This window comes from Genypterus blacodes, unplaced genomic scaffold (genome assembly GCF_046128005.1).
Source record: "Genypterus blacodes isolate CSIRO-AG114 ecotype Tasmania unplaced genomic scaffold, CSIRO-AGI_Gbla_v1 ptg000030l_1, whole genome shotgun sequence".
Taxonomy (NCBI): Eukaryota; Metazoa; Chordata; class Actinopteri; order Ophidiiformes; family Ophidiidae; genus Genypterus; species Genypterus blacodes.
In genome coordinates this window covers 4,333,552-4,357,500 of record NW_027466843.1, presented here as the reverse complement: position 1 = coordinate 4,357,500, position 23,949 = coordinate 4,333,552, and the positions used below count along the sequence as shown (strand labels likewise).

At 43.1% G+C, this 23,949-nt stretch overlaps 2 protein-coding genes across 3 annotated transcripts in view; both read right to left on the bottom strand.

Annotated features, from left to right (window-relative positions):
- The window catches only part of kcnq5b (potassium voltage-gated channel, KQT-like subfamily, member 5b), an 88,092-nt gene extending 85,055 nt beyond the window's left edge, over positions 1 to 3,037 (bottom strand). For both annotated transcript variants that reach the window (XM_076145310.1, XM_076145311.1), the window contains exon 1: positions 2,498 to 3,037. In XM_076145310.1, the coding sequence (XP_076001425.1) occupies positions 2,498 to 2,838 (341 nt within the window). In that variant the 5' untranslated portion in view covers positions 2,839 to 3,037. The remainder of the gene's footprint in view (positions 1 to 2,497) is intronic.
- Positions 3,038 to 8,953: 5,916 nt separating this feature from the next.
- rims1b (regulating synaptic membrane exocytosis 1b) overlaps positions 8,954 to 23,949 on the bottom strand; it is a 54,034-nt gene continuing 39,038 nt past the window's right edge. Inside the window, exons 20-33 of the mRNA XM_076145217.1 lie at positions 22,718 to 22,837; positions 21,810 to 21,896; positions 21,109 to 21,184; positions 20,552 to 20,613; positions 19,846 to 19,959; positions 18,328 to 18,434; positions 17,893 to 17,990; positions 17,239 to 17,399; positions 13,602 to 13,819; positions 11,674 to 11,818; positions 11,330 to 11,442; positions 11,140 to 11,241; positions 10,802 to 10,941; positions 8,954 to 10,368 (exon numbers count right to left, since the gene is read on the bottom strand). Coding sequence (XP_076001332.1) covers positions 10,150 to 10,368; positions 10,802 to 10,941; positions 11,140 to 11,241; positions 11,330 to 11,442; positions 11,674 to 11,818; positions 13,602 to 13,819; positions 17,239 to 17,399; positions 17,893 to 17,990; positions 18,328 to 18,434; positions 19,846 to 19,959; positions 20,552 to 20,613; positions 21,109 to 21,184; positions 21,810 to 21,896; positions 22,718 to 22,837 — 1,762 coding nt within the window. The 3' untranslated portion in view covers positions 8,954 to 10,149. The remainder of the gene's footprint in view (positions 10,369 to 10,801; positions 10,942 to 11,139; positions 11,242 to 11,329; positions 11,443 to 11,673; positions 11,819 to 13,601; positions 13,820 to 17,238; positions 17,400 to 17,892; positions 17,991 to 18,327; positions 18,435 to 19,845; positions 19,960 to 20,551; positions 20,614 to 21,108; positions 21,185 to 21,809; positions 21,897 to 22,717; positions 22,838 to 23,949) is intronic.

The following is a 23,949-nucleotide window of genomic DNA, read 5'->3' as shown; positions in this document are numbered from 1 at the left end:
GTAAAGCAACAAACAAAGGTTTTATTGCCACACGTAGCATATTTTCTCCCATAATCTTCAAAATGATGCCTCGTATTTGTCAAACTCTCAACAGGCTTTAGCTTATTACTGCCTGTTTCTCTTGAAACTCAGAGTCTTTTATCAGTTCCATTTTGTAGTTCTGCCAGGACGTGTTTGTTTGTGCGGCGGTTGTTTGTGTTTCTTTATATTGAAAGGATTTAAGTGTGCACACAAGAGATATGCAGTATAAAAGGAGTTGCTCCCTGAAGAAACTTCCACATCCTTTTAATCGGTGCGCTTCTGCAGTGTTGACAGAGGGTATAGCAGCGTCTCTCAGATGGCTCGTAGAAATGGAGCCCTCAGCCCTCGGTGCCTGTTATTAGTGCCTTTAATACACTGAAGTGAGTTCATAATTGCCAGCTTGCCATTCATCAGTAATAATGATGAATCTTGCATCATTAATTTGCATAATTAAGCCCAGTTTAAAGCTGCAAATGCCAAGACTTTATGTAAAACTAAATAAACTGTATCATTTTGAATCACAAAACAAGACCAAACTCCCATTAGGTTCAAAATGAGATGAGCGCTTTGCCAGGCTGACACTGTGGTGTCTGGATGATCACTTCTATGCCAAAATGAGGAGAAACGATTTCCATCCAGCAGTCATTACATTTTTACTGTCGCTCCTGTGGGATTTCACAATTTAATGAATTTTTCCCCCATGTTTTCAGACAATTCTCCACTGAAAAACTGACTTTGGCTCAGTAATTTAGGAACAACACCAGTGTGTAGTGAATATAAAGCACAACAATTAGGCACCAGATACCTAGTGGATCATCTGTCATGTAGTTATCAACATTTATCAGCATATGTGTAGGAGTACCACTTGAAAAGCAATAAAACCTAAACCTATAACTCTAATCAAACTGCTTTTATAATCAGCTGACACAGGGATCATTTATTTCCTCAATGTTGACTTTTACATTGAGGGTTTTTCAATTCCATGCAGTATCAGCAGATCACAAAACTCCCACTGCCCCTGAACATCACGGCAACACTGACCATCATATAACAAGAGAGAGAGAGAGAGAGAGAGAGAGAAAGAGAGTGCAGCTCCCAGCATGTGTTCAGTTCAAGCTCATTGCCACCGGGATGAAAGAAACACATTCACCATATTCCCAGGGATCAAAGACATCACATGCTCACACATAAAGAGACCAAAGCAGACCAGAGTCTCCAATCATGATGGGTGAGTATGAATGAAGACTTTCATTACCTCAATTAATTTGGTGTCAGGCGAATGAAAGCTTTAATAATGCAACAGGGAACAAACTGAAACGAAGTTGAGTGAAACTCTGAAGTGTTGAGTTTTGCAAGCTGCTTGGTTTAAGTGCAAAGGCTCAAGATCTCCCCTCCTCAAACCGCTTCTGCTTGTGCACACACACACACACACACACACACACACACACAAGGCCCACCCCCCACACCAAAACGATGGCGCTCTACGGCAATTTCCTTCCTCTTAACTTAGAGACAGTCTGATGCCAGAGCAACAGTCACAAGCGGGAAATCAAACGCAGCTGGTTGGCGAGCAAAATATGACTGAGATCAAACACGAAGGCAAAAGAAGACAGAGGAGTCGCTGCTACATGACCTTCAGAGGCCATCAGCCTCAGAGCCTCAGATCTGGGTTTTAGATGTCAACCTAACTTGAGCAACAATGGCCTCACAAACACAAAACTCTATTAATACACACCAGTCTCAGCTTTTCTTTAAAAAATGACATATAATCTAAAGAAATGGCACTGTATAGCGTCGTAGCAACCACTAAGGCACCATGCTGGGTGATATGTTTCATTTGTGAAGCTCAGAAACGGACTCATGCAGGGATCAAAACAACTGCTCATAGTCTGATTACAAAATATCAACTACAAAGTGATGTTTAAAGTGTTAGAGTGTCCGTCTGCCTCCAGATGAACACGGTCTCATATCTGCGGGTTACATCAACACAGAAGGGACTCTCTATCGGTGAAGGTGAAGAGGAGCTCATCAAGTCTGCATAACATCCTGTAAGATAACATTCACGGCCCCTACATGAATACAGACAAACAATTGTCATAGAGCTCCTGCCATACAGTGTATGTGTGTGTGTGTGTGTGCGTGTGTGTGCGTGTGTGGGTGGGTGAGATGTGAAAATGAATGATGTCAATGATGTCATTCAATTCATTGCTTGTTTTTGTTAAATGAAGTAATGTAGCATGTTAAGAAAGACTTTTTTATGCATATGTGTGTGTGTGTGTGTGTGTGTGTGTGTGTGTGTGTGTGTGTGTGTGTGTGTGTGTGTGTGTGTGTGTGTGTGTGTTTGTGTGTGTTTGTCTGGTTTGTGGGTGATTTTGTGGAGTGGAGCGAATCAACAGGTGTGTAGCTCCACTTTCTGCCTGCAGCGATGGTGATGATGATGATGTCTGCGCGAAAGTAAAGAAGAAGACAAACTTACACAAACGCGTGGTAGATGAAGGCCCAGGCTCTCGGTCTCTCCAGCACGTTGTACAGGTAGTTCTGGAGGCGCCGGTAGCGCACGTTCCTCCGGCCGCTCTGCGCGCTGTATATGAGCGGCTTCCCCAGCAGGCTGAGCCGCGCTCCCTGCTTCCCCCGGAGGTTCTCGGTGCCCGCGCCACCTGCGGCCCCGGAGGCTGACAGCAAACCGTCACCCGCGCTGTTCATCATCTTCCGTCCGGACTCCACATCCTTTAAGCCGTAGCCTTCGGCGCGGTGCCCCGGCGACGCTCTCATCCAGAGCCCGGTGCCGCCTTCATCTCCGCTGTGGTTCCGAGGCATGGCATCACCAAAGCGGGCAGCAAGTGCGCGGAGGTCCTCTGGAGCATGCGGGTCCCTGTGCTGGGAGCTGCGCCCTGTGGACGCTAAATGACATGTGAGTGGTCTAACAGTCGTGCAGCTGTGAGTGAAAACGGTGCCAGAGTGAATTCACTGCGTTTGCCGTCACTGCTCGACCGCCCTCTTTTCGTTTGCATCAACCCCACTCTCCATTTTCCAATTTCCACGACTGCCGCCGCGCGTAAAGTACCCACGGCGCCTGCACAGCTGTACCCGGAGTGGACTGCGTGGGGATCTAAGGAAACAACTAAGAGATAAAGTGTAAAAAGATCAAAAGGGAAGATGTTTTATTACTCATTTGCAGCTCGGGGTCTGTTTTGTGTGTGCGTGTGGCGCCTGTTGCTCCAATACTTAAGCTGCGCATCCACGATAGACGCGCATCAATACCGGATCAAACCTGCCAAAGTTTGACTTATATTTGACAATAACTTCATACAATTCAAACTGTAAAGAATAAAGCGTTTTGGTTGTTGAGTTGTTGTGTTTATAGACATTGACGGGTAGCCGTTGGCGCTGTGTTTCCCCCTCCGGGCAGAGATGCAAACGAGCGACCCGGAGCTTTGTCCCGTCCATCATGTAATTTAATTTCCCCTACAAAAAAAGTTCCAAATTACACCCTGTTTTTTTAAAAAAGCCTATCAGGTAACATGGATTCTGATGAATTTTCCATTTGGTCGGTTGGAAAATGAACCACGGCGGATGGCGAAGTGAACATCTGCAGAAAATATTGCGGTGTAACCCGAAAAAATTAAATCAGATGCTTTTGTAATTGAGTAATGCGCGCTGGGTAAATATTATTTTAACGACAATTAACAGAGGTTTTGTTTGAGCCGGATTTTGATAGGAAAGTATTGCAGCGTAATCTATTTAAGGCTGGTCTGTCATCCGCCGTCCTACAGTGACTGAAACCACGTGGCACCGTCAGAGACACAGTGGAAGCATTAATCAGATGTTTCATGGCCTGTAAGGTGTGTTTCCGGTAAGCAACTCCACGGTTTGTTTTGTTATTATCATAGCTTCATAGTTAGTCCCTGGTCAGATGGTGTTTTGGCGAGAGGACCTCAAAAGTGTTTGTGTGTGTGTGTGTGTGGGTGTGTGTGCGTGTGTGTGTGTGTGTTTGTGTGTGTGAGTGTGTGTGTGTGCGTGTGCGTGTGTGTGTGCGCGCGTGTGTGTGTTGGCAGGAAACTGTGGGCTGTGAGAAACGCTTCCTCGGTGCAGTCACATGACAATTCTGAAGAAAGTGGTTGAGAAATGTGATGTCAGTTAAGTGTCTGCGCCTCGCACTTCCTCCCATAAGGTTTATTTCCGCCAAAGTGCAGATAAATGTGGGCCAGAGCTCATCAACACACAAACACACACTTACTGCACTTTCTTACTGACATGTCTTAGGCTCACTGAATGCATGATGAGTCTCAGTATTTCTGCATGTGCAGGAGTCAGCATCTTGTCTCAAATGCTTCTACTCACTGTGTGTGTCTGTGTCTGTGTGCTTGTGTGTGAGAGAGAGCGTTATATTGGTCCTGTTGAATCATAGATGGAGGTAAATAACTGAGTTTCTACAGGTTTTGCCTTTTTTTCCTATTTTTTGTATTCCAACGAAACTACGCCATCTACTGGCTGTTAAACGACATGAAAGCTGTTTCCAAGGCTCACTACACACTGAAGTCCCAAAGTATGCATGTGTAAATATCTTTTTGAACCCATTTGATTCTGAAATCTCAAATTCAATCATGAGTGTGGTCATAATGGAGAATTTTGTCTTTTGTCCCACAATGCATTGCACAGCCAGAGAGGAGGAGCTACTAATGGATGAAATATTTGAAAGTGTTTCATTCATTCATGACAAAACACTTTTTGAAAAAAGAACACGATATTTATGGACTTGACCCTGAGATTTCGGCTTAATTGTGAAATATGCACTGGATGAAGTCATATATACTAGAACCTTCAAGCCTGCACAACTAAATTGGGCTTCCAAACAATGATATAGTGTGTAATCTCAAGAGGGCGGCGGCTGACAGATTTAAAGCAGCAGTCTGTAGGATTGTAGTGTGGGTGGAATCATGGCCATTTGTTTATCTGCCATCTCCTTCCTCCCTACTGCACCCCCATCCTGACTCTACACCCCCCATCCCCCCACACACACACACCCCCACATGACATGATCGACAAACAAGGCAGTAGTGATTACCCTTGTGGTAAATGTTGGTATTGTTTGGAGGCTCAACGTTTTCTTTCCTTCCAAAACTGAGACTCCATCAGTTGGAGGCATGTTTTCCACAGAGCATTCAGTTTATGGATTCCTGTCAGGTTTCAGCAAATCTCATAAAAAAGCGTTTTTTTAAAGTTTTTAAAAGTATTATGGACTTTAAAATGTTTCAAAAATAAATTGATTGTCATAGTATATTAAGTGTATCACGCATTCCTTATATTATGCAAGTAAATAAGCAAATTAAGGATGTTTACAATCCAATGGCTTTCTTTTTGTTTTAAAGTAGATTCACAAATTGTTCTATTTATTTTAAAACCTCCAAACTTCTTGTTCCTGTTGAGAGAACTTAATAGTCAGCATATGAGTTGTGGTCTCTTCTTGTCATGTGATGTGATTCCTGCTTAAAGTGTAATCATTCTGTCATGCATGTTCAATGAAAAAAAAAAAAGTTTGTATTATCAGGAGACATAATTTGGTTTATATGCCCGTCCCGTTTTCCCAAAGTTTTTGTTTGTTTGTTTTTATGGGATGGTTATCTTTAAGGATAATAACATAAAAAATTAAACTCATAATGTTTCCATATCCACTTCTAGTCACGCTCCCTGACACACCATAGGGATGTGTGTGACCTTTGACCTGATTAGATAGATTAATCCACTTCCTGGGAGCAACATGGAAATTTGTGATTCTCTTTCTTTTGCGGTCGGCATCCAGGCTCTGAACGCGGAGGTGGTGACCTCTGATGCAGTGAGGAGGGGAGCGGGGGGCGGTTGGCATGGCGAGGGTGGTGGGAGGGTTAGTTCAGATTGCCTGCAGATGTTTTTTCGGGGGGCCCTCTGCTTACTTAACGAGAGGATGTGGAACATAAATCTCTCGAGCCCGGCGAGCTGCAGTGTATCATATGTGAGGTCACACATGAGGCCATTTTGGTACAACTTCCTCTTCAGCCAGACGTACTGCAGCAACACCCGCACCAAAGTTATTGCTGGAGTTGTGTTTAATAAGTTACAGTACAGTCATGTCCCCCTCTTACTTTGCAACACTTCTCTTTTTTTCCTTGAACTTTTAATTTGACTGTAACCTTGCTAATATATGAAAAGAGGTTACAGTCAGTTGTTAAAGAGAGATATTTTAAAGGCAGCAGTCTGAGGTGCGAGGTACGCCTACTTTAAACTTGTTACAAATGATAAAATGAGCACTTAATTCACATAATGACCACACTATTGTGAAACCCCTTCAAGGCTTTTTTATATTGGCGCAATTACCCAATATGGACAAATCAATATTTTTCACCTTAGAATCTGGGAAAAGAGTTGGCCAATAAATCGTATAGCTGACAAATAACAATGGACTTCAAGGGCAAAATCAAAGAGCGTGGAACTGCGTTGAGAATGGCCTCAAAGTATTTTGGGAGAATTTGTTTTATCGCTTTCAATTAAGAAACACTTTTTTTGCACCAATCAGGTCAACAAAAATGAATTTTAATTGAAATTTCTACACTTGTGTAGGTCTAGCACATTGATATGTCATAATATGTTAATTCTGCTGTTGTGGAAACTTATTCACAAATAAAATGGGGTACATTAACACACATTCAATTGTTATTGTTGTTGTTTTTTATGTTGAACATGTTTGACCTGTCCTGAGTTGGTCCAAGACAAAACTAGGGTCATCATCCTCATCATGTCAGGGTTCAGTCCATGGTCTGTGTGTGAGTGTGTTGTATATTCAAGCAGACTCCCTGCCAGCTCAGGTAAGACACAGATTATGAACTGAAGCGAAGTAAAGGGGAAAACGGAGAGCTGAGGAAGAAGTCGGGTGAGAAGCTTCTTGTTTATTGGTGGAGCGTGATGCTGCAGCAGACGCTCTGTATTTACTCATTATCTTGGTGAATCCGGTCTATTTAGGATTCAGTCTGACTGAGTTCAATACCAGTCCGGTCCAAATTATGGGCCCAAGAAGACCTCTACGGCAAGTCCATTTTCTGTAAATGCACCAATTTCAGTTGTTTCTGTTGTCTTGGTTTACTCTGCATTGGTGCTGGTTTGAAACATTAGAGAAAATAAGCTAAACAGACCCATTCCCATTTCAAAAAAGTCTAATATCTGACATCACTTAAGTAACACTGTATCTGATGTCGCTATATTCTACACCAGAATGCATCATTTCCAGTGAAACACATGTATAATGTGTTAGGAGAATGCAGTGACATGGCTGTTTATGTGTAGTTTATCTCCCCTCCGCCTCCCTGCTGAGACACAGCTCTGCTCTGTGACTGACGCTCTGGCAGAGGGCACTAATGGGACCAAAGAAAATATTGGCTTTCCCACAAGCATGGCAGCAGCTCCCATTTTGAAATAAGTTTTTCACTCTGAACTTTTGACATTATGTCCAAGGTAATTGCCACATGGGAGCATCATGAAAATTAAGTAATAACGTAAAAAAAATACAATGTTTTATTTTTATTTTAGTCGCAGAGATTTAAGGAATCAAAGTCAAAGCCCAGTTTTCTTCCACACATTCTTTTTATTTGTAAATAATAAAAATGAACTTTTGTTTTTTAAAATATAAAACATACACATCATTTGAGCCACATCTGTTATACAAACAAGAAATGTTGCAGTGAATGCTTTACTTTTTTCTAATTTTATTTTATTTTAGTGGAACACATAAGTTGTAAACAATCAGCATTTTTTTTATCCTGTTAATACTGACAAAGAAAAAAGAAAAGAAAAAGGAAAACCAGCTTCACCGGACGATCGAAAGAAAAGTCAGCTCGTGTTAAAGTGGGACTTCAGATGGCTGCTCGGGTTCAGACGTTGGGGTTTGAAGCGCATAGAAGTGTTCAGACGACAACTTTAGCAGATTCATGGCCTTGCGTTTAAGTTTGGCCACTTTGCGACCCACGTCTACCCCCTCGTGTCGTCCCGCCGCCTGGTCCCTCGTGTCTTATTTATCGCTCCATAATACAGCATATGACTTGGCCCCTTTGCAAATATCGCTCAACCCAGTGCATGGTTGTTGAATATTTACAGTGTCTGACTCTCTGTGCATCTGTACTCAGTATCTATAAACATAACAGTTCATGTGTTAGCATCTGAAATCATCATGGTGAAAGGTAATTCCATATCTGATTTTTTTTTTTTACATATTTATTCATACATCATCTCAGCCCCTTTGGAGGTATACTATGATGTGGAATAACAGTAAAGGGGGCTGTGAGGTCTGCTCAGTACTACTGTACAGTACAGTACATCTTCCATAGGATTAAGGAAAGACATCAATGTAATCTTGGGATTCGGTTGTTTGAGAGACATTCAGCACCGGAATGAGAGACATGGACTAGACTGCAGTCGATTCAAATGTCTTCGCGGCATGGGAATGGCTTCGGTTTCTTGGATTTATCTCTTTAATATTCAAGTACGAGCAAACTGTACAACTGCATGCAACATACAAGCGGCCCTACGGTATGTGGAACTAACACACATATCTAGTTCGGTATCTTTTTTTCTGTATCTGTTTCGTTTTACAAAAAAATGTGCATGCAGCTTGGAACAGATTCCAAAGTCATGCTGGCCCTCCTGGTGGGAGGAGTCTGTGGGCCAAACTGAGGATGAGGATTGGTGTTTGCGTCCTGACAGATCAGTCTGATTGGTTACTTTCACATTCACAGAGATGCACAAGAGAAATTGTGAGCGACTCTTGTTCTGTTTTTTTTTTTGTTTCTTTCCTAATATCTAAGGAATCAACCGATCCAATGAGGGGATTACTGCTTTTTTAATATTTTTAACTACACATTTTTTTTCAAAAAGTTAAACTTTTTGTCGTAAAAAAATCAAGCTCTTGTGCTTGTGTTTAAATTTCAACACAATGTAAACTCAGGGTTGGTTAAAAACCTTAAACGTGCCGGGATGAGGGAACTTACTCCCCAAAAGATGTGAAAAATGGTATGGACCTATCTTGCTCTTGTGAGGGTAAACAAATATTAACTTTTTTTTATTATTATTTTTTTTTTTACACTGATGTTGTACCCTCGTGATATTTCAAAGTGACATAAACTTTATTTGTTGGTCAACCTCCTGAGAGGCCTAATATACATCTATACAAAGAAGACTGGCCTGGACATTTGCCAGCGGTGGAACAAGGAAAACAAGGCTGCACGCTAATCTCACTGTCAAGTGTAAAAATCTAAACTGTGTCACCATCAACAGGCCCCCTGCATAACATCTGCAGACATTTAATAGTTTTTTATATTTTTTTTGAACTCCTGTGTTTTTTTCTCTCCATGCACACACCAGACTGACAACATATCATGAGCATCTTACGCACTGTAAAAACATTTTTGTGCCAGTAGTGACAAAGGGAAAGAAATGAACGACAAAGCAAACACGCTAAAACAGTGTGGCGTCAGACCAGCCGTGGTAAACACATTGAAGAGAGGATCTTCCGACAGAGAGGGATCAGAGATGCGGCTCCGAGATCTAGGCACCAGAAGAAGGCCCTGTGCTTCCAGACTGAATACCCACTTGGAAGCACTCTGCCTGTGAAGGGCAGAGGTGCTGGCAGTCTGTTGGGGCTCTGGAGGAGGCCACTGCAGAGCGGTTTCAACTGTGCCACCTGCAGGTGTGGAGGGTGATTACCTCTGTGTCGAGTCCTTACATTCTGATACTTACATTTCTTTGCTATTATTGATTCAGTTCAAAACCACCCTGCTTTGTTTGATACGTTTCTCTGACACGCGTGACTCGTCTTTACATCGCTCATCTCAATAGCTACTACTTGTTGTCTGTCGCCAGCCCTAGCTCCTCACTTTACACAGAGAAAAACTATGACATGTTCCTTGGATTGAAATAAAATATTAAATATGGCGCTCCCTAGAACAGACAAAATTAACCACGAGAGGAGTGATTGTCAGATCTCAACAAAGCTTTCTCACTATGACTGTTTCTGATTGTTGTTGTTCTACATTTCTGCCATTTTGTGTTCTCTACAGTACGTTCATATGTTTGTTACGTGCTTAGCGCTGTAGATCTGTTGGTCCACTAGGATCGGACACCCGGGGGTCCAGAGGAGCTGTCAAGTGACGACTGGGAAGCTCTCCGCGTCAGAGAGGCCAATGTAGGATCCACTAAGGAGGAAGGCGGGAACAACTTGTACCAGCCGATTACTGTGCTTGATAAGTCCAGTTCCTCCAGCAGGATTTGTGCAACTCCCATGAAGCTTTTGTGGTCCATGCGGCCGTAGTCTCCCCATACAATCACCTGAAGGCAGAACGAGGCAACGTTTTATACAAAATCAATCACATCAAATGATACAACAGTCTGGTTTCTCCCCACAAAACCTTAATCCACCCACAAGTGAGGCGATGCTTGTAGTTCATCTGAATCTTTGCTTAGCTTTAAGAGAGCCAATCACAATGCAGATGTTTGTGGCCAGGTGATCATATTTAGATAACATACAGGGTTGGATTGACACCGCTGATGCTCGCCTAAGAGTTTTTGCTCATCGCCGCATCTGCACCGTCCAAGCCAAAACAAAACCATAACTGTGGAAGCGTTTCACCTATAGGTTCTGCCAGAGCAACTTGATGCACAAACAAATGAATCAGCCAAACACAAGAATGAGTATGAATAAGAAGTAAACACCTTTCCTTCTTTTCCTAACCCTTTGAGAGTGAACACACCGTGTACTCACCTGTAAGACTTTACCCTGTGGGCTCTCTTCAAATAGCAGTGCTTGCTGGTACAGTGGGTCGAGTGTTTTCCGTGCAATCTTGGTTTTCTTTTTGGCTACGTACGCTCCATTATTCAGCAGATAGACCTTGACGTATGGAGCTGGAGATAGAGACAAAACAATAAAGTAAACATTAGTAGCAAACAAAGAGTGCTGGACATAAAACTTATGTCAGCTACTACAACTAAGTATCAGCATCCATTGTGCTCTACGAAACAAATGACTGATGTCCTGAGAGGGACAAGGGGAGCCTGTGTGTGCATGTGTGTGTGTGTCTGCGTCTGCTCTCATGTCTTTACCAGGGAGGGATTTGGATCCTGGCTTTTGTACGAGTCCTCGAGCTCTGATAACCTCCACCTCCAGCTGACCCTTTTTGTCCATCATCGCAATCTGGATGTCACCTAGGAAACATAGCAAAGCAGCTTACAAGTTAGCATGGAAGGTTGAGGAATACAGAATAGAATAGAATAGATATGAGCAGTATATTACCTATGGCAGGTGTAGCCAGTGTTTGCCTGCCCACTAACTGAGCTGGTCCCAAACCATCCAGAAAGTCACTAAACTGGCTGCTGGCACCCAAGTTCACGCCAGAGAAGAGCAAACTACAAAGATACATTATTTGAGTTAGAAGAATGACGTAAAGTATAAGTAAAAACATCAGGGTGTAAAGGTACAGATCTCCAGAAGATTTGAGATTCAAAGATGAAAGGCGTTATATTAGACTGTAAGACTGTAGGGACAGATGTTCAATTACTTCAAATTAAGCACATTCCTTAACTATATGCGATGCAGCAGGATGAGATTACAAAAAAGGAAGATAGTGTTTTACTGACTTCCCCTCTGAGTTGTAGCTGTTCATGCTGCCATTATTGGACTCCCTGCTGGGCTGCCGGCTCATGTTCCTGGTCAGCTCCACTGCCATGCCCGTCTCTGTGCTCCTCTGGATGGGTGCACCTTTCTCCTTTTTACTCTTCCCTTCTGGATGAAAGCAGGAGAAATTGCTCTTTTTCAGACTGTGATCTAGGGATCATTAGGGAACAACATCATTGTATCAGCAACATCCGACAGCAACATCCACAGACAGGAAACATGAATACAAACACTTGCTTACTTGTTTAACTTGTACTTCAGTGGTGTGACAAGATCATTTGTATTACAAGAGCAATTTCTATAAACCTTTGACATTGCTCAATACAAACTCCTTAATGTATTACATAATAAATAAGGGGAAACATAAAAAAGCACAATATGTCACAATATGTCATGCTGGACAGGGGGAACAGAAACACCGCCCCTCTCTCTCTCTTACCCTCTCTCTCTCTCTCTGCTAATCAGTAACAAACAGGAAATTGTTGGATAGAAAATTGATGGATAGAACCTAAACACAGTGTAGCATCTTGGTCAGATTGCATCCAGTTTACAAATCATGAAATTGGTAAACACATTATCAAGAGAAGAACAAAATGTAGCTGCATCCTCATAATGACATTCTGAGTCATCACAGTGTTCCAGTAACATTCAAAGCACATAGATCTGAAAGTCAACAGCACTGAAAGAGATTATCTTTACATGTTTATCATTTTGATATTCACATTCAACTGAATCATCTTAATAATCCAGATTCTAATTCTCTCTAAGTCAAAGTCTCCCTTACCTCTTTAAGATCTGATCCGTCATGAATATAAACATTTTTCAAAGTGGGGCTGCGCTCCGTTACTGCTCCTTGCTCTCATGTCTCTCTCCCTTTGCTCCATCAGGGACAGAGACCCAGTGTCCTCTCATGGCTTTTTGTGTCTACTTCAGACAAGGAGTATAGTGCTGGGCTTTTATCAGGACTGTTGCACTTATCTTTATGTAAAAGTAGCCTGAATGGAAAAAAGACCAAGAGCAGAGCTGGGAGGGACTCTCAGATCTCAAACTCTCAAAGTTATTCTTCGAGTTTTCATATTTCCAGCTGGAAGCAGGGCAGCACAGGCTTTTGTGTGAGAATAAAAGGATGCACACACACACACGCACACACACACAAATTTGTGGTCCTTCAGTACACGTCTGCTCTGTAGGACAAAGCTTTTGCTTATGCAACAATTGCCAGACTCCATGTGCTGAATATTGCGTAAATGTTGCGTCAATGCATTAGTAAATTCAATTTACTAATATGTGAATATTAATATGATACAGCGTGTCTACAGTTAAATTGTATTGTTTTGGCTCGGACCTCATCACTCCAATACACCAAGTTCAACACAGCAGAGATTCAGGTAGGATGATCAAATCCCATCTAGAGGAATTTAGAATCAGTGCCTACAGGTAGATGTGTGTGTGTAGGTGGACCTTATGTAATGCTTCATAATCACCAGCAGAGCAGAGTAGGTAGTACATGTAACTGTAAATATACCACGCTACTGCAAAGTGTGTGTTACACCACACACTGAACTGACTCAAGGCTTTGCTTGATTCAGTCTAGTTTAAATATATAGAAAGAACGTAAGGATTCACTGTCTATCTAGTAGTTCAAGGCAACTGGACATGTTGTTTAGTCTTGAAAACGCCTCACTGCTCATCTCAGTACATTCTAAAGTTATGAGTGAGTGGTGCACTGAGTCGTTTACATCCCAGATGTAAAGACAAAACTGGCAAATCAACTGGAACGTGAGTGTTGAACAATTTTGTGGTAGAAAAATTGCCGCATTCAGATCACACAGAGTTCCACCACCCAGTAGTGAACAATGGCTTTTTTGTGTGTGTTGCCATGACGACTCACCGGGCCCACTGATCTGTGATGTGCTACGGCTTCGACGGTTGCCGACAATGGCCACCACCCGAGCACTAAGGCTGGAGCGTCTCTTCTTGCTGCCGCTGCCCACTGTGCCCAGCGCGGTGTCTGATTGGCTGCCGTCAGTGCGCTCCTGGGTGTAGATCTCCCCGCTTACGCTCGAGCTCTTCAGCATGCTGCGGCCCGCTGACGCTCGCATCTGCCGACTGGAGAGAAGAGATGAGGTGAGATGAGGCCATGAGTGAAGTAAGACTCGTACATGATGCTGATGGATTGTTATTACATTTTCTGTAGCGTCCATTGTACTGTACCTTCTGTTTAGTGGGACAAAGAATCACCTAAGTTAACAAGAGACCACTGCGGATTATGACGATACAAACTTTTTGGCCATGGTTGACAACATTTTAATGACTAGTTAATTGAGCAGTTTTCAATTTTCAGGAATTGTCAGGTGTCATTTAGACTAGAGCATCGTTGCAGTTTAATAAAACAATACATTTTGACATTGTCTAAGGAATTTTAGAAGGTCTTATCAGTTTTCAATAAAACACTTTGTCCCCCAAGTTTAGTGATTTTCACAGTTTCATTCATTTACTATCACTTTTCTGAATTTTCCCTTTCATATCCCTGTGGCTGGGACAGATTTTTCTTCTTCAGCAAAGAAATGCAGGATCTCTGCTGCACTGACACGGTGCTGTGTAATGGAACAGCCCGCAGCTGAGATTCACAAAGAACAATTTTCTCTACTCTCATGCGTTTAAGTTTCCTCTTCTGAAACGAGCTAATAAGCGGTGGCAGACGCTGTTCAGCCCTCGCTGCTGCCTCCTAGGGGTTCGGAGCAGCTGCCTCATGTCCATGCTCTCAGAGGGGGTCAGAGTGCTGCAGGAGAGCCCGGCTATGCTGCCCCTGTCCCCCATCACCTCCATTCCCCCCAGGCTCTCAACTGCCTCATTCCCATGGCCCAGTGGAGCCAGGGAGTGACCCGGCAGGGGAAGGGTGGTTTGAGGCCTCTCCTCTGACCCCTGCAGGGGTGTGAGGGAAGGGCGGGCAGCAGAGGAGTAGGGCGGCAGGGAGGAAGAATCCAGCTTTGGAGGATGGAGGGGGTCCAGGCAGTCACAGCACAGGATGCATGCAAGGAGGGATCTGACACATGCAGGGAGAATCACACAAACACACACAAAAACAGAAAACAAGGGCCACATACGAACACAAATTCACAACAGGGTTACAAACAATGAGGGGGAAAATAATCACACCGATCACAAAACGCAAACTGACATGCATTCATGTGGAGTGTGATCGTATATGACATATGAATATATCATTCATATTGATTCCTCCTGTTTGGGTGAAAACCTTGTTTGTGTTTCACTTTTAAACTAAACTTAAACTAAGAGACCAAACTACTAAGGCCCACGTTTGCTCTTGAACATCGGAATACAAACGGAGAGGACCAGGATTCAAACCCGGGCCCACTGCGCTGCCCTAAAGACAAAGAATCAATTGTCATAGTTCCAGTGGTGAAGCCTTGATGAAGGTATGACAATGTTTGTTTTTGTTTTTGAAATTTAAGGTCAGGGTTTTCATCCAATACCAAATTATAATAAAAACATAGATGAAAAAAAGCATGTTAATTATTCAAGCAACACTGTGTCCCTCATTTGAAACTGATGAGTAGCAGCATATTAAACACCATAGCAACCATAACAAACAAGCAGTAACTGTGACAGAGGATGTGAGGAGAGTTCTGTGCTTCATTGTGGCCTTCATCAGTGCAGCACCTCAGTCACTTCCATAATTCAGGCTATCGCCACAGTTGCCTGTAGTTAATGAGAGTGTCCCCAGAATACAGATATTAATATCCAACTCTGGGTAAAAACTGACCTGAGGCCAGATTTAATACATCAATGGATTACTAATTCATGTCCATCTCTCTAAAAATTGACCTTGCATGTCAGACCCTATGAATTACACATAAGCTACATTAAGGAGCTTCTAAAACGGTCACTGGCTCCAAGATGGTCACCGAAGGGAACTGTCTGTTGTTTTTTAATTGGATCTGTGTTTGGACTCGGAGAAGAATAAGAGGAAAGACAAACTCTGTCTACCTGATTCTAGCTCATTCTCCTGCATCTTGTTGCACATTTAGTAACCGTTCTCGTGGCAGGAAATTTGATTCATCAGCAGAGTTGTAGACTCGACTCAGACATCTTGGACTTGAGTCAGAGTGAAGTTGCAAATTTAATGACTTTTTGCCTGAACTGTGACTTTGACTGTTCTCCTCAACAAGCCCAAAGATATGTGCATGTATTTGTGTAGTAAAGTGGTTCAACTCTTTTTACTGGTAACAAACGACTAACAGCGGCCATTCTTATCCTCAGCATTATAAGCAGTAGTAGTATGCATGTATTTTTATATAGAATTACAGTTTACTATATTCATATTTTTGTTTCCTACACTTTACTGACAAATATCTCCCCCCCCCACTCCCTCTCTCTCCTCCTCCCTCTCTCTGTCTCTCTGTAGACTGTAGAAACTATGTCAAAGGCCGTGGGGCAGTGCTTTTATAAAGCTCTGCTTGGATTGATCTGTGGTGAGGCCATAAAGAACGCCTCCTTTCTCTCCTCCTCCCTGAACCTCAATGCATTAGGCAGCTAATACACTGCACTACATCACCAGCTGGTCCACCGAGGACCAGGGGGACAGGGTCATTTGTTCATGTCAGAAAACTGCAGCTGGTCATCTGTGTGTGTATGGGAGGGTGTGTATCACAGGAAGATCATATATCAATAACATGTTATATACAGTATATATATTACTGTAGATTGATAGAACCCTTGAGCAACTTTCTACCTGCTCATAGGTTGCGCTACATTGTGACCTTTGACCCCCGAAGGAAGAGGCGGGCAAAAAGATAATAACTTCTCCCGGCCGTCAATAATTTCTACCATTTAAAGTTTCCTTGCCGGCGGCTTAAATGTGTGGGAGTGTAGAGATCTGAGGTCTGCAATCATCACGTATCTACTGAACTTTACCTGGACTCGCTTGTGTCTCCAGCTAGTGTGTGTCTCCTTCGCTTCAACTCCTCAGAGAAACGCCTCTTCCCCACTGCCTTCCTCCTCTCCTCCTCTGTCCCATTCAACCCCCACGAGATCCTCCTGTCCTTCTTCTCCTCCTCTAATGACTTGGATCTGAGATTGGTTTGTGTGTGTGTGTGTGTGTGTGTGTGTGTGTGTGTGTGTGTGTGTATGTGTGTGTGTGTGTGTGTGTGTGTGTGTGTGTGTGTGTGTGTGTGTGTGTGTGTGTGTGTGTGTGTGTGTGTGTGTGCGTGCGTGCGTGCGTGTTAATAGAGGAGACAGAACATGCAGAAGGACAAAAACATGCAGCGGTTGGCATGCAGACAAAACAAAAGAAAGACACACAGCAATTAGCATGCAGAGATTTCTCTCAAAAACTGAACTAGGGCTGAACAATATCCTATGATGAATCATTCAGCTCCGGACGGTTTGTGTGTAGATTATTGTAATTAAAAGAAAAATGTGTCCATCACCTCAAATTCTGAGTGAATGGACTGATTGAACCCTGCAGCCCTACAAAAGAACACGGTGATGAAATAGTGACTGACCTGAGTCGCCCCCTGGGTCGTTCTGATTGGATAGACATGTAGCTGGTGCTACTGAGGCGGGAGGCACTGCTGGCACGGGAGAGAGCCGACGCATCGCTCATATCACTGTCTGACGACCTGGCCGACATGTTGTCACTGCTACGCCTCTGCTCTGCATACATCTACGGGTACAAACAAACAGATGGAGATCAGGGGAAAGATGGCAGCACTTTCTCTTTCCAGACAGTTAATAAAGGCAACAGTCTATTTCAAAAGATGCGATGAAACAAATGCATCAGAAGTAGAAATCTGTTAAAGCCAGCTAGACCCTCTTTCTCTTCACTCTTTTCTTAGCTTTACAGAGCTTATTGTGACGTCTAGCCAAGAACTGAAATCTTATAACAAAGATTTCTACAGATGAGCTCAGCCGCTCTACCTTTAGATGTGTTTCTGTGTTATGAACAACACTCAGATAAGAACACTATATGTGGCTCCAACAGCAGGAGAAGTAATGAACCAAAACCAAAGTTGAGCTCCAATCATGTCACGTTTGAAACAATTACTGCCAGAATACCCAAAGAGCTTGAGTCATCACATGAGTTTGCATCAAATACACTAGGACACCTTAAAGATGAAGAATGTGTCTGAAGAATGACTGCAGAAATGGATGCTTACCTCTCGTTTGGTCTTAAGGTCCGCCTCAGGGTCATGAGAGGCTGAAGGCCGGTAGGAATGTACTTTCAGCTGTCGGGCTCGCTCCTCTACTGCAAGGGCTGAGGCACATGGACAAGGAAAGTGAGACAGAGACAGGGACAGGGACAGGGACAGGGACAGGGACAAGGACAGGGACAGGGACAGGGACAGGGACAGGGACAGAGACAGAGACAGAGACAGAGACAGAGACAGAGACAGAGACAGAGACAGAGACAGAGACAGGTGGAGTGATCAAAGAATGTGATCAGTAAAGGAAATCAAAAACTAGGAAGAAGTAAAAATCATTATAATATTGTTGATGGCTTTTAATGTTAAACCAATGCAGAGGCAAAAAACTGTGACTAACTCAGTCACAATTTTGCAACACACACTCACACAGAGGGACACAGACCGTACCTTGCTCTACGCTGCTGCTTTTTGCAGGGAGTTTTGGCAGCTGCCTGCCCCTGCGACCTGATGAGGGAGTCCCCGATGGAGGAGAGGGGCTGCCGTGAGGGTGTGCTCTGACAGACAGGAACACAGAGAACAAGACGACAGAGGGGGGGGGGAAAGACAAAAAATGTTGTTAGCAATCTATGTAACACAATTGAAATGAAGGGCAAAGCGGAATTGGACGGGTGGCAGATTCATGGCCGGCATTACAGGTTTGGAAGCAACGGATCATTGACCGGTAAAGGTGTGGGAGGGACTATAGGGGGCAGAACTGAGTGTGTCTACATATGCACAGCATCCAGTGTTTCTACGTGTCACACAGGAAACATTGTGTTTACAGTAAAGCTATGTATCTGATTCCAAATGTATTAGTATCAAGGTGTCCTGATACACTCTACATACTATGTGGATTATCACACTTACCAAGACAAAGTGAGCCCACCATCCATTATTAATAACTTGTTTACTGTCACATTAACCAATACTTAGGTACCTTCACAGTTCTTCGAACAACACAACATGTTGTGTAAAACGGTTTTAACAACCAGTCACCTAATTGCAAATATGTGTGTTCTGTGGTTCTGGACTGTGAAGTATTAACACTTTTACACACACAGCATCACAATTAAACTGGTTTTTGTTATGTTGGATTGTCCATCTGTCATTCCAGAGTCTGTCATTCTGCACCTGTCCACCAGGTGTCACCCCTGAGTGTCCCACTACTCCTCAGTCATGTGACACACTCATCTGTTCCAGATCTTCTCTTTTGACTCCTAACATACTGAACATACCAGCCAATACCCCATTGTTCTCTGTCAGCTCACCTCTGTAGTGCTACTTGAGCATTCCAGCAGTTTCTCTGTTCATCTGCCAGCCTGCCTGCAGATCCTCAACTGTGTCTACAGCGCTATTATGAATCCCACTGAGTTTGTTGGCTAGACCTGCCCATGCTCAACACTCCTGCATGGCCTCACGCAAGCATCGGCACCTGGCCAATGCTAGTGCTTGAATGCTACACAGGGCAGGTCTCGCCAATAAATTCAGTGGGATTCAGAACAATACATGTCTCTTGCCTGCCTGTGCTCTCCTGATTTTTGGCCCTGTGGGATTTCCTCGCCTAGTCTGCCTGCAATCAGCTTTTTGGGACCACTGACTCTCTGCCAAGCCCTCTTTGACTTTTTTGTATTACGAGATTTTACTGCCAAGCAACAACTCTTTTAACCTTCACCTGCTTGTCTGAGGTTGTTTTTAGGATCCCTTGTCATGACACAAACAAGATGCACCACTGCCAAAAACTAAAAGATGTTTGCATGCCTAACCCTGTTGATATGGAATATCTAAAATCTCATAATGGACCGGTAAGTGTCAATAGTATATTTACATAATGGATGAATTGTGCATAAGGTATTGCCACACTCAGTGTAAGATAAAGGCATTGAGCACACAAGGAAGTAGAGCCATAGTGCTGGCAGTAGCATGCACCTGTCTGGCCATGGTGAGTTAGGGCAGGACCCAGCCAGGGCTGTCTGATCATAGGGCCTGAGTGGGCCCCCTCTCCCCCTACTGCCCCTCAGGATAGAGGTGGGCTGGATACGGCTGCCATCGGCAGGCAGACAAAAGGAAATGAAAAGAAATAAAAACGTAAACCAATGTGAACACAATAGAAATCAATGGAAATGAAATGGAAATTGTGTTTTTTCAATACAAACAAGCAACTACAGGCCAGTATGCTGAACATCAATATACTATTAAGAGGGCTCGTGATTTGGCGGATATGTTTTGGCATTTGTCCAAAGAGCTTCCAGTGGCACCAAAAAGGAAACATCATTTATCCAGCTCTCCTATTGTGGAATTTGAACATTATTGGCCATTTTTACCTGTGTCACAATGTCTTGACATTAATAATACCATGGTGGGCAGTACAGTTAAAGGTCTTGTGTGAGTGAGTGAGTGAGTGAGTGAGTGAGTGAGTGAGTGAGTGAGTGAGTGAGTGAGTGAGTGAGTGAGCCAGTCAGTGAGTGAGCCAGTCAGTGAGTGAGTGAGTGAGTGAGTGAGTGAGCGAGCGAGTGAGTGAGTGAGTGAGCGAGTGAGCGAGTGAGCGAGTGAATGAGCGAGTGAGTGAGTGAGCGAGTGAGTGAGTGAGTGAGTGAGTGAGTGAGTGAGTGAGTGAGTGAATGAATGAGCTTACCCATCCCCTTCCAGGCTTTTCTTGTTGCCTCTTTGACAGTTTGGACTTGATGAATTGCTACACTGCAAACTGCTTTGGCAAACAGGAACCACAGAGAGAGGAAGAACAAAACACAATATGGAGAATGGCAAACTGAAAACTGATTCATATGTTTGATAAAATGTTTATAATGACACGATCAATTAAACGATACATATACTTTAGCACAAATTGCACATTCAACGGACGTTTGCTTTTGCCAGCACTAATGTTACAGCAAGGACACTGCTTTGAGACAATGAGCCAGAGAAGTGAGGAAATTCAGCGCAGGTGCACAGCAGGGAGAGCAAGTACAGGAGAATGAAAGAGTCATTACACAGCCTTCAACCACAAATATATATATATATAAATATATATAGGAAAGGGAAAAGGAAATTTATTGAGCCACCAGCTGCCAGCTATCATGTGATGGATAAGCTCTAGGCTACAGCAGAGGCTTTGACATGAAGGGGTGAGAAAGGTTTTAGTAGGCAAGCATATAGCATTTCAAGTGACAGGGACAGCAGAAGGGGGCAGGCCTGGTACCTGTCTTCCTCAGGGGCCACATATTCTACTAAGATCCTGGGGCTGGGGGGAGTCAAAGTGTTGGAGCACCTAGTGGATTGGAGGGGCAGGGATGATCAGCATCCCAAGGTGGGAACAACGGGAAAGATTGGTAGTGAGTATCAGGAATGCTGTCACACTGTGAATGCTTATCAACTTCATTATAAAAATAATATCAAAAGTTGCATTCCACTGGATTTTATCAGTGATTCAAAGTTTCTTTAAGCCTACTATATTTATCAATACAGTCATGACAAGTTGCCTTTGACAAGCAACCTGAAAGTGATGTAACAAGTAGTTTCTCTTGGAGACATTTAATGGTTGATGAACTGCTTCTGTGTGTCGGACTAATTAATGTGCTATAACATCTACTGAATACCACTGAAATGAGGAATTTCAACGCTTCTTCATAGAAAACAGGGTGATGCTTTGCTTTGTCCAGTTCAGTCAATAACCGCCTCACGCTAGATATCGTTATAGTAACTATTAAACACATCCGAACACACAGATAGAGCTGTAATTATAAACCCTAATGTATGTCTCATTGATACCACGATGAAAATACTTTCCCCATTCTTAAACCAAATACAACATAAACATATCTGAATCATAGACGATAATGAATTAGAAACCTTTGAGCATATTTGTATATATTATCTGTATATATGTTGTATACCTGTCTCTGTCAGGGGAGTGAAAGTTGTCTGGTCTCAGACATGTGGTGCTGGCGCTCCTCACTCTGTCCAACGACGGCTGCAGGTCACTGCACCACCACAACGTGGCAGCAAAGAGAAACATAAAGTAGGAAGGAAACAGAGATGGAGATGGAGATGGAGACAGACAGACAGACAGACAGACAGACAGGAGGATACAGGGGTAGGACATGTAAGAAGAAAGAAAGAATGTGCATAACGTGAGAGAACGAGAACAAAAGAAAAGCATATGTGGCGTAGATAACACAATTAACGGAAAGGCAGAAAACAATGATAATTAGAGGTAATTTCAAAGAGAGAAAGGCAGAAAAAAGAGAGAAGGAGGGAGAGATGAAAAGAGAATAAAGAACACCATCAGACAGTGCAGTAGCAGGTAATGGCTCTGATGCTGTATCTCCATTTATCATAGTCAGTCATTCCTCGCGGCCATACACTGTGAGACCACTCAAATGGAAGGTTGGTGAGTTGCTATGGGAACCAGGTCTAAGTGGAAGAGTGGAAGCGTGTATGTAATGGGGGTGAATGAGTGTGCGCCAGTATGAGGAGGAGAGAAATGAAGAGCTCCACAGCACGTTTACTCTGAGCTGCAGATGCTCACAGCTGTATGTTTGTCATTTGTCACGTCATGCTGTTTTTTGACAACAGTTACTTTCAGCAGATGGTTGGCTCCCTGCCATCGCGTGACATCGCACACAATGCTTTCAAGCCCAATGCTTCGCACGAACAACAACATGGGTTCAGAGGTTTAGTGTTTGTTTAATACTGTTGTGTGTTATCAACAGAAAAGGGAGGAAACGCCCCGGGGTCTTGAGAGGACTGGGAGGAGATGAAGGCTGGGGTTGTGGACGTGGAGTGTGTCAGTGAATCTTACCTAACTGTGACCTCATCAGTGAACCTGAGCACGCGGTGTGTGAGGATGCTACGAGGAATGGTGCTGCCCCCTTCCTGCCTGGGGGGCGCTTTGCTTTTTAGGCATGCAGGAAGGGTGGAGCTGTGCACCCAAGAACCCCGCCCACATGCAGGAAGCCAGAAGGAAAACAAAAAATGACACATGCAACAAGACACAAGCAGAAATCAAATCTATGGCAGGGGGAAAAGGCAAAAAAAAACATACATGTGTTGCTGCAACATTAAATATGTTTTCCCTCTAAGCATCAGTGTGAAGCTCTATTTGCCGCAACTGCATATATTGGTATTTTGAGTTAAAATAAATGGTAAAGAGTCTGAAGTACGCAAACAAAATCGCTTCAGTCATTTAACCTCAGTGGTTAAATATATATAATTCATTAATCCATAAACTTAAATACTATTTATAATGTGGCAATTAAATGTACAGTTTAATGACGTCCTCAAATAGAAATAGTATTAATGATAATATTTATGAGATCATGACAAGGAGACATATTAAATAGTACGAATAATGTGAAAGTGCTTTTTGTTATTTTGCTTCCGTCTTGATTAGTTCTTTACCTCCATGTTTACATCAACAAGTAACATGAAGTCACCCGCCTTTAAGCCGGGTCAGTACAAGGCTAAAGTGCTTGCCCAAGCGTCTATGTTTTAGTCTAGTGGGTTTTGTCTGCTCAGGTGAAATGAAGTTGGCCAATCAGAACAGAAAAGGGCCTCTTAAAGGGACATAAAATATATAAATAAAAATAACAAGTCAACCAACTGTTGTTTTTTTTAAAGCCACCATTAAAATCTGCATTAAATAAAGAAAAGTGTGTGTAAATCCAAATTGTAAGACTAAAGAGGTTCATTGCAACGATAAACTAATAATAATAACTAACTAATAATCCCACTCCAGACTCCATAACATAGGACCTGCAGCACTTGTACTCTACTTAGATTATAAATGTGGTATGTGAGTATTAAATGAACACACGATGTGTACAGTGTAGCCTCCTGTCTGTGACCTTAGTGTGAGAAATGTATTACGCAAGAGCAGAGATATCTAGTCTCCCCCTCTCTCTCTGGCTTGACCCCTGCACACTACATCTGGACGTATAAAGGGAGATTACATGTAATGCTGATTATATAAGGCAATCTAATGATCTAAAGCCTTAGAGGCAGCACGTGGTGAGGAAACCAAGCTTGAAAATG